This window comes from Belonocnema kinseyi, chromosome 6, assembly GCF_010883055.1.
Source record: "Belonocnema kinseyi isolate 2016_QV_RU_SX_M_011 chromosome 6, B_treatae_v1, whole genome shotgun sequence".
NCBI lineage: Eukaryota > Metazoa > Arthropoda > Insecta > Hymenoptera > Cynipidae > Belonocnema > Belonocnema kinseyi.
The window spans coordinates 62421762-62432218 of NC_046662.1; the positions used below are offsets into that span (position 1 = coordinate 62421762).

Genomic DNA, 10457 nt, shown 5'->3' on the forward strand with positions numbered 1-10457 from the left:
AAGAGAACTTTGAACATCGCAGGTCTTAGCAATGAGGAAATAAGTAGACGTAGAAATGATTATAGACGCAAAAACAGGATACTTAAACGATTAGTTAAAAAAAGTAAAGATACAATTAGAGCAGAAGAAGAGATAAAAATACAAAACGACTTTGAAGAAACTACTTCATAAAAAAATGAAAGGAAACAAAAGTACAGAAATTGTCAACATGACAAATAGTAGGAGGGAAATGGTATGTGATGCAGATGGAATACTAGAGGCTTTCAGAGACTATTTTAGGAGACAATTCGGAGATGAAGCTATAGGACACCAGAACTGCGATGTTGAACACGATGCGTTGGAAAACTCAATTGAAAAAGTCTCCGTAACTGAGGTTAGGGATATAATTAAGAACATGAAAAACGGTAAGGCTGCCGGGGTAGACGGTATTAATGCTGAAATGCTTAAACATGGTGGCGAATACATACCACATAGAGTTTGCGAATTGATAAATTTATGTTTTGAGATGGGAGACGTCCCAGACGATTGGAAAGAAGCGATTATAGTACCAATATACAAGAGAAAGGGAGATAAAAGCGAGTGCAATAATTACAGAGGGATTAGCTTATTAAGCACCGTAAGTAAAATATATTCAAAAATACTTATTCGTAGGGTAATGAAAATAACAGAAACAAAGATTTGGGAAGTCCAAAGTGGGTTTATGCCAGGAAGGTAATGTACGGATCAAATATTTAGCGTAAGGCAAATAACAGAAAAAAAATTGAGAGTAGGAAAAAAAGTTTTCTGTGCATTTGTTGACCTAGAAAAAGCTTTTGACAAGGTAGATAGAAGTATACTTGATAAGTTCGTATACCTTGGTAGCTTATTTACTAGGGACGGGAAGTTGATGAGGAATTAGATAGACGAATAAATGAAGGTAAGAAGGTTATTGGTAGAGCAGGTACCCTTATTAGAAGTAAAAATATATCAAATAAAGCTAAAATGGCAATACATAATTCTATATTTCTACCGACTGTACTATACGGTAGCGAGACATGGACTTATCAAGAAAAAGATAAGAATAAAATTAACGCAATTGACATGAGATTCATGCGCATAATAAGCGGGAAATCCCTAATGGATAAAGTAAGTAACGAGATAATTCTAAAAGAATTTAGTGCAGAAGAGACGCTAGTAGACACATGGGAAAGAAATCGATTAAGATGATTCGGACATGTTGAGAGAATACCAAATGAACGACTAACGAAACAAGTGTATCAAGGTAAAGTAAATGGCAACGTGCCCAGAGGTAGACCGCGGAAAGAATGGTTCGCATGTTTGAATGAGACCCTACTTAGAAGAGACATAAGAAGTCACAGAAACACGAGATCCTGCATGAAAAAATGCATGGACATAAAAGAAGCTAGAGAATTATGCCAGGACAGGAAAGTATGGCGGCAAATAGTTAATAAAAAGAGTGTCAGTAGAGTTAATGACGCCTGAAACAAAGACCTTGGCTATTAATGGACCCAAGTGGGGAAACCTTACATAACGACTTCGTGAGGTTCTTCGCTTGGGGTGATTGCTAGAGAGATTGATCAGCAACCTAGGTCGGAGCAGTGTTGCGGAACGAAAGTGTAATTTACTTAAATAGCACGAGAATTCTGGATCAATCTGAAAAATCTCTATCCGTTCCACACACTACTCCTTTCCCCTGCCGAGTTGCAAGAAGTTTCATCCCAAAAGCATCCCCTTAAACATATCAAATTGTACACTGAAGTTGAGCTCATTTTATACTGATAGTTTGTCATGCAAATAACTTAGTCGTTTTTTTTTGTTAACAGGAACCTGCATTTGCTCAAGTACAAATCGCCTGATACATTTCCGACGTTTTTGCCAGGATATTGGAGATTTTATTTGATTTGCTCAGAAATAAAAGAATTGTGCAGCTAATCCAATTTCATAGCGCAGCCGTTGACAATAAGTCCACAATAGATAGAACCTTTTTTGTGCACTATAAAATTATGAAAATTTTTTCACATCACTATATTCGACCTAAGATCAACAGTTCTCGAGTCATTTTAAAAAACATGTTATTGTTTAACACTTTCCAGAATTTCGGAACTTTGCTGTACACGTAGGTTTGGAGACTTTTTACAATATCTTTATTAAGCCATTGCCAACGTATCTGTGAAAAAATGCTACGTTTACGAATTTTTTTTTTTTTTTGAGTGATATTTGTTCCCCGTTGACTGGACTATTATAAATAAAGATGCTGCTAAGTTTACAAGATTTTCAGTTAAAATAGGGAAAGCATAGATTTTCTGTAATAATCACCAAATTTTCTGCAGTGTTTACATCATTAACATCTTTGAATGTTAAAATCTAATCCAAAATTTTGTTAATGTTACAGAAAATAGCCTTGAATTTATCAAATAACAGGCAATTTTGTAAACTCTCCAGAAAATGTGGTAATCTTTACAGAAAATCTATTCTGTCCCTATTTTGACTGAAAATCTTGTAACCATAGCAGAATTTTTTTCTGCCTGTGACATTGCAGATTAAGATCAGAGCTTATGTATAAGACTTCAGAAAGATGCAATTCATTTTGATAAGAATCAGCACAAAACATTAATAAAGGCAAAATTATAAAAAATATAATATTTAAATTTATATATTTTATTTAAAAATCAAAACTCTCTTCAAATTGGTAGAGAAGTTTTTTTTGGCAATTTTTAGTAAAACTGATAAATTTTCTATTCTCGCAGACAATATGCTCAATGAATGTTTTTTCCGCATCTGATGTATGTCGTTATCCTCTTGTAAATGTATAGGTAAAAAATGCTAAAGACCCGATCAAGTATCTTAATCCCTTGATTACTCAATACCTTTGCAAACTTATTTTTTTCTAAAAATTAAGGACCTTATTAATTACTTTAGGTAAAATAACAAAAAGTACATTTCCAGATATTAATAATTTTGGAAAATATCTTCTGGAAGAAAAAGATGTAATAGATACAGCATACTTTCACATCCATTGGGTCTTAATTATTTTAAGCATTATGAATATGAATAGTTCTTTCAATAGATATGATTTCTGAAAAATGTTTTTTACTTTCAACAACATACAATAATTTTATGTTTTATTCTTAGGAAAATTTCGTGAAAAGCAAAAATTATGAATATTTGACTTATTTTCTAGGAAACGAGCGAAATCGTGTATTCCCCTTTGCGATTTTAATTGCAATCTACTTTGGAGATGCAGATATGATAATCAATTTGCTGTTTTCTGATAAGAAACACTGTCTTTATAAAACGGAATTGTTTCTCTCCACTTCAATCAGTAACGTAGAGTGTTTACTTCTAAACAACTGTCTGTGTCAAAACAATTGGAATCATGAAGAGTAAGTTTCTTTGATTTAATTTCGATTTTCACAACTATTATTATTAATTTTTCATTTGCTGAGAAATATTTAATTCTTTTCTGACTTCAACTTGCGACCAGTTTTTTCAACTGCTGAAGATTCTTAAATTTTTTATTAAAAGTGCATATTATTTGTAAGTTGTAAATTTTTCTCCTCTTAAAGTTTCACTATTAGAAAAGTCTCCAATGAAGTAATTTGTCTGGAAAGGTGTTGTACATGTACATAAATAATTTTCTTATGAAATTATAATTTTTTGAAAAAAGGTCTTCTAACATTGCTCCACTGGGAATCGAACAACAGATTTTCCTTTCGATTCCCAGTCGACCGATTTTAGAAGATCTTTTTTCAGAAAAATATTATCTAAAAATATTTTTAATTGATTTTCCATCTTGCTAAAAAATGACGTTAATTATTATCTGTTTTCTGAAGAGTCAATTTGATCGATAGTTTTGATTTCTATTTCCACAGATTGTGGAACTTCTCTGCTGATAATACGGATTCTCTTAAATAATTTGTTTGATACAAGTGAAAAAAGTAGTGCTGGCAACGGAGACACATAATTGCAAATTTACTTTAACATTTTTTTTATAACACACTAGATTGTAAAAATATTAAAATCTTTAAAACTTTTTCTCTGCCTAAGAAAGAGGAAGAATAAGGAAAAAATGCTTGTTTTTTTTCTTCTTTTTGTTTCTTTTCCTATGTCTCTCAAAAATTAGGACCTACTTGAAGAATTATGTAGTAATAATTTAATAATAAACTGACTTTGTTGTTCTTCAGATTTATACATTCTGTCAGCCGTATTCCTGTCAATGCTCGTAGTGGTAGTATACTCTGACGATACCATAATCCTACCAATCCCAAAAGAATGCCCAAAGAAAGACTCTGTCAATGCCACTGTCAACCTTGCTCATGAGACCAACTGTTCCCTGTTCTACTCCTGCCAAAATGGCAAGAAGATTCTTCTGGTTTGTCCAAAATTGAATAAGGAAGGTGACAGACTATTCTTCAACCCAAAACTTCAAGTTTGCGATTGGCCAGAGAATGTAAAGTGTGAAAACAAACCCAAACCAGGGGAAGGTGAGGATGAAGCTGAAGAAGGTGAAGGCGAAGAAGCTGGAGAGGGAGAAGGCGGAGAAGGAGAAGGAGAAGGAGAAGGAGAAGGAGAAGGAGAAGGAGAAGGAGAAGGAGAAGGAGAAGGAGAAGGAGAAGGAGAAGGAGAAGGAGAGAAAGCTGCACCAACAGTCAGGAACAATATCCTCACCAGAATGTGGACGACACGAGTATAAGAATAATTAAAAAATTATCCAATGTGTATACACATGTCACGAGACGCGTTAGTTCGTTAAAAATAAAGAAAAGTCTCGTTTAAATTTGTTATTTGTTTGCAGTTTGTGTACACAGTGTACTTCATAATTTAATGTATTCTGCACATCATGTGAAAAGATATATGCAATAATGTGTAAATGATAATTATATGGTAATGTAATCCTGATTATCAAGATTATATCTTATGCATAAAATGAAATAAAATATTGAAAATATTAATCTCCTTCGATTGTTGTTACTGTGTTATCAAAAATGATTATTAGGATGTGAACAAGTGGTATTTTGAAAATGCAAAAGATTTATCTTTTTTTTGTCATTTTTGAACAAATTTTGTGCATTTATAGAACGTTTAATACGTTTTTGTTGATCAATTTTAACAAACTTGAACTATATAGCGACAGATGCCACTACAGCGGTAGGGTTCAATAGTAACTTAATAAGTTTAAAAATCACTTTCATGTTTCACACTTCACTTTCTTTCTCCTATTCCCCTCTTTTTTACTTTTAAACAGAAAATCCTTTTTTGGCGTATTTTCACGTAAATTTCCATTTTTCTCGCTTTTCGCCTAAAATAAAAATTTCCGATAGGAAAATCCAACTATTTTTGGTTCAAAGTTAATTGTTTTGTGTTGAAAAGTCTACTATTATATTTTTAGTTAGGAAATTATCTTGTTTAGTTAGAAATTATAATGTTGATTGTAAATTTAATTATTTCGTTTAAAAGTTATCTTTTTTGGATAAAATATCTGCTACTTGATTGAAAGTTGAACTATTTAAAAAAAAAATTTTATATCAAAATTCAGCTACTGATTTGAAAATTCAATTACCCTTATTCCACTCTGTTTTATTTTCAATTGAAAATTAATTTTTCAAATGCAAATTCAAATATTTCATTTCATGTTGACAACTTATATAATTTTATTTAAAAATTCAAACATTTGGTTGGAAATGGATGTTTTTTAGTTACAAATTCCCGTATTCTGTTGAAAATTCTTCTTTTTTGGTATAAATTTAATCTTCTGGATTAAAAAATCATGTTTTAGGTTAAAATTCAACTATTGGGTTGAATTTTAAACTCTTTTATTAAATACTACTGCTTAACATAACGCATCAGCGACTGGAAACTGGGTTAAAACAGGCTTGTCTTGAAAACTAACTCTGAAAAAAATAAGTTTGAAGTTTTTTAAATGTCAAAAATGGACAATTTAAAAAAAATCCATTTCTGTTATTGAATAAAAAAAACTTTATCTGAAATCGGTCTTGACAGATTGATGCGGAATTTCATTTGCTTTCATTTTTTTTTAAATTTCAAAGTCGGTTCTGAAATCGCTTCTGAATATCAGTTTAGCCACACTATTGTTCTATCGTACAATTCAGTTGAAAAATTTTTACTGCACAATTTGTACAATTTTTTGTGCGTGGAAAAATAATTTCAATTTGTGTTTCGGGTGAAGTTTATGAAGCGAAAAAATGTTTTTAAAAAACTTTTCGTTGCATTATAATATTTTAAAAAATGAGGAACAATTCATTTCATCAATTGTTCATTTCTAGCTGAAGTTTTAAAAAAACATGGCCTTTTTACACTTCAATTAACAAACTAAGGAAAGGCGTAAACATTTTTTATTTTGAAACAAAATTTTATTTTACTTTTTACGGGCCTAAAACATGAGCAAAATCATGAGCAATCTTTGTGAAATAATACAAGTCTTTGTGAAATCTTTGAAATCTATCTGAAATCCTTACGGAGTGCTTGAAATCATTGCAAAATATTTGAAATCATTGTTAAATCTTAAAAATCTTTGAGAATTCTCTAAATATCTTTGCGAAATACTCGAAATGGTTATTAAATCATTACGAAATCATTGCAACTATTTTTAATCTTTGAAATCTATCTGAAATCTAGAAAAAGACGTACACATTTTTAATTTTCAAACAAAAATTGATTTTCATTTTTAACGGACCTGAAACATGAGCAACAAAAAGAACAAAAATTTGCTTGAAAGTAAAAAATATGCATTGAAATCTTTGTAAAATCATTAGGTAATCATTTAAATCTTTGTGAAATCTTCGAATTCTATCTGAAATCTTTGAGAAATCTTTGAACTTAATTTGAAATCTTTATGAAATAATAGAAGCGCTTGGGAAACATTTCAAATCTATCCGAAATCTTTGGGAGCCATTTGAAATCTTTCTGAAACCTTGCTGAAATCTAGTGAAAATGCTTGCACTCTTTTTCAAATCTTTTGAATCTATTTGAAATCTTTGTGAAACATTTCAAATCATTGCTAAATCTTTTAAATTTGTGTGGAACCTTTGTAAAATCTGTGCGAATTCTCTAAAAATCTTTGCGAAATCACTAAAATCTTTGTAAAATCATTAGATTAGAACTTTTTAGTCTTTTAAATCTATTTGAAATCTCTGTGAAATAAAAGAAGTGTTTGTAAACTCTTTCAAGTCTATTCGAAATCTTTGGGAAATATTTTCAATCTTTGTGAAATCTTTGAAAAATGATTGCAATTTTTGTCAAATCTTTTGAACCTATCTGAAATTTTCGTGAAATATTTAAAATCATTGTAAAATCTTTGAAATTTTTGTGAAATCTTTGGAAAATAGGAACGATTTCTCTAAAACTCTGTGAAATATTTAAAATCTTTGTGAAATCATTAAGAATCATTGAAATCTTTGTCCAATCTTGGAAATCTATTTGAAATCTTTGTAAAATAATATAAGTGTTTGTGAAATCTTTCAAATCTATCCGAAATCTATGGAAATATATTAAATCATTGTGAAATCTTTAAAAATTGATTACAATGTTTGTCAACTCTTTTAAATCTATCTGAAATCCTTATGAAATATTTGAAATCATTTTGAAATCTTTGACATTTTTGTGAAGCCTTTGTAAGATCTGTGCTAATTCTCTAAAAATCTTTGCGAAATCATTGACATCTTTGTGAAATCATTAGGAAATCATTGAAATTTTCTTTCAATCTTTGAAATCTATCTGAAATCTCTGTGATATAATAGAAGTGTTTGTGAAATCTTTCAAATTTATCTGAAATCTTTGTGAAATATTTAAAATCATTGTTAAACCTTTGTCATTTTTGCGAAATGTTGGAAAATATGTACGATTTCTCTAAAACTCTTTGCGAAATATTTGAAATCTTTGTGAAATCATTTTGCAAAATCATTGAAATCTTTGCGAAATTATTAGGAAATCATTGAAATCTTGTTTCAATCTTTCAAATCTATCTGAAATCTCTGTGAAATAATAGAAGTTTTGTGAATTCTTTCAAATCTATCCAAAATCTTAGGAAAATATTCTAAATCTTTGTGAAGTCTTCAAAAAATTATTGCAATGTTTGTCAAATCTTTTAAATCTATCTGAAATCTTTGTATAATATATGAAATCATTGTGAAATCTTTTAATTTTTATGAAAACTTCGTACAATTTGTGCAAATTTTCTTAAAATCTTTGCGAAATCAATTTAATCTTTGTGAAACCATTTAAATCTCCATTCAATTTTTGAAATCTATCAGAAATCTTTGTGAAATACTTGAAATAATTGTTCAATATTTCAAATCTATCTAAATCTTTGTCAAATAATAATTTTGTTGTGAAATATTTTTAATCTATCTGAAATCTTTGTGAAATCTTTATGAAATCTTTGAAAAATGATTTCAATCTTTTTCAAATCTCTCTGGGTAATCACTGAAATCTTTGGCAATTTTAATTTTTAACCTGAATTTATTATTTCTTGTTTATTTCGAATTTAATAGCCCCCGTTTTGTCGATAAGAAAATAATTTTTTCTTGCCATCAAATGAACTTAAAAAATATCATTATGGGTGGGCTTCCACATAAAAAGGGCCTTTATGCCCGATATAGAGTAGCCGTATACATTCCCAGTTGGGATATCATGGATATTCTAGGGATATCCTTGGGATATTCCAATTTCCGCCTTGCGGGATTTGAACGGGTTATCCCAATTTCATAGAAATTACAAAAAAAAAATTAGTATGAAGATGGTATTCCTTGACATAAACAAATCATTTACGGTCCCAAGTACTTTTTTTCGTCTTTTCATTCTTATACGAAACAATATATGTTGATGAAATTATGTAAAACAATATTAAATCTATCAGGGCACCGTGGTTTGGTCCATTTTATTTTTTATTATAAAATTAATCCAATTTTAGTCATTTATAACTTATGTAATGTAATTGGGAGCCTGGCTTTAATATCCTGGCTAATATTGAATTAGTTCAAAATTAATACAATTGCATTATTAAATAAAAAATACAAACTCAAATGGGCCATACAGATTTCCTGTGGTGTTTTGAAAATTAAACGAAATTACTGGAAGCTTTGTGGGCTCATTAAAAAATTTACCAATTGAAATTCGCGGCCGAAAATGTTATATACGCCCTTTTAAATTTTTTATTACTAATTTTTTAAAAAATAGTGCAAGAGAGCATCTGATCGAAATATTACCACAAAATATTTTGCATGATATTGCAAGAATTCTTTTCTTATTAAAAAGTTGAACGAATTAAAGAACTCAAATTTGCTCTTTTTTATATTTAAACAATTTTTATAATTTTTAAAAAGGCTAAATATTAACAAATGTTATAAAAAAAATGGACAAAAGTTTCAATTTGCTCTATATGAGTCTAATGGTAAATATACATTTGAACAAGTATATCAAGTACTTTGCAGATAGTGATAAGATTAAAATTATCAATACAATTACGTAGAATGTAATCCAAACGTTCGGAACAGTATTGTGTCATTGAATACTATAATTTTCAACAACATGAGAGTCATTGTAGTATGTATATTAATTAACAATTTCATTTCACGAAACACAAAACGAAGTGAAGTTTTCGCAATATTATGAATAAAGGACGCTTTTTCCTTCAGATAGGAATTTTTTCCGTAAAATTTCAAGAATCTCCCCCCCCCCCCCCCCCGCCATTAAACTAAATACAAATATTAACCGATTTGGACCAAAAATTTCTGAAAAAAAGCTAATAAAAATGTTTTCTACGATTTTTCATAATTATACGTTTTCTCAAGTTATATTGCAAGAAATTTGAATAAAAACAATATTATATTGAAAAAAATTTCTCTTAGGATTATAATTGTTTATATTATAAACAATTTCCATACAATCAGTAATCAGGCATTTTTCGATAGAAAAAAACGTTTTTTTGTTATGTCCATTTTTTTAAATTAGAAACTTTATAATAATTTTATCAAGATTCATATTTTGTTGATTAATCTTATGATTTTTCAAAACAAATACATTATACGGGCATTTGTCGGCAGAAAAATTCGATTTTTTCAAAGCTAGTCTTTTAAGTTGGGAACTCTATGACAATTTCAGCAACATTTATAATAAGTTGATAAATTTTATTATTTCTTTAAACAAATCAAACAAAAAAATCCGCCCGCTTCGCGCGCGGCTCGCCAGTTTGAGCGCACCTAGGGCGCGCAAATGTTGGTTCTCGCGCTCCGCGCTCGGTCTTTGCATAACCCTCCACATTTATGCACAGACCACAATGCGCAATTTTCTACATTCTATGTTAAAAACTATTATATCAAATGTCCATTAACATTTTTTTGTGTACCTTGGTCTGGTACTGCTTATTCTGATGATGCAAAATAATGATCATATTTTATTTTTTTCTGGTCGTAATAGGGCCCTGCTTTGGTTGTTTAATC

At 29.8% G+C, this 10457-nt stretch overlaps 1 protein-coding gene across 1 annotated transcript; it reads left to right on the forward strand.

The window, feature by feature from the left end:
• The first annotated feature begins 3300 nt into the window (after positions 1 to 3300).
• Positions 3301 to 4932, forward strand: LOC117174422 (chondroitin proteoglycan-2-like). The gene is made up of 2 exons (XM_033363532.1): positions 3301 to 3383; positions 4185 to 4932. Exons 1-2 carry the CDS (start codon positions 3377 to 3379, stop codon positions 4691 to 4693), a joined length of 516 nt encoding a protein of 171 aa, XP_033219423.1. The 5' UTR covers positions 3301 to 3376; the 3' UTR covers positions 4694 to 4932.
• The last annotated feature ends 5525 nt before the right edge of the window (positions 4933 to 10457 follow it).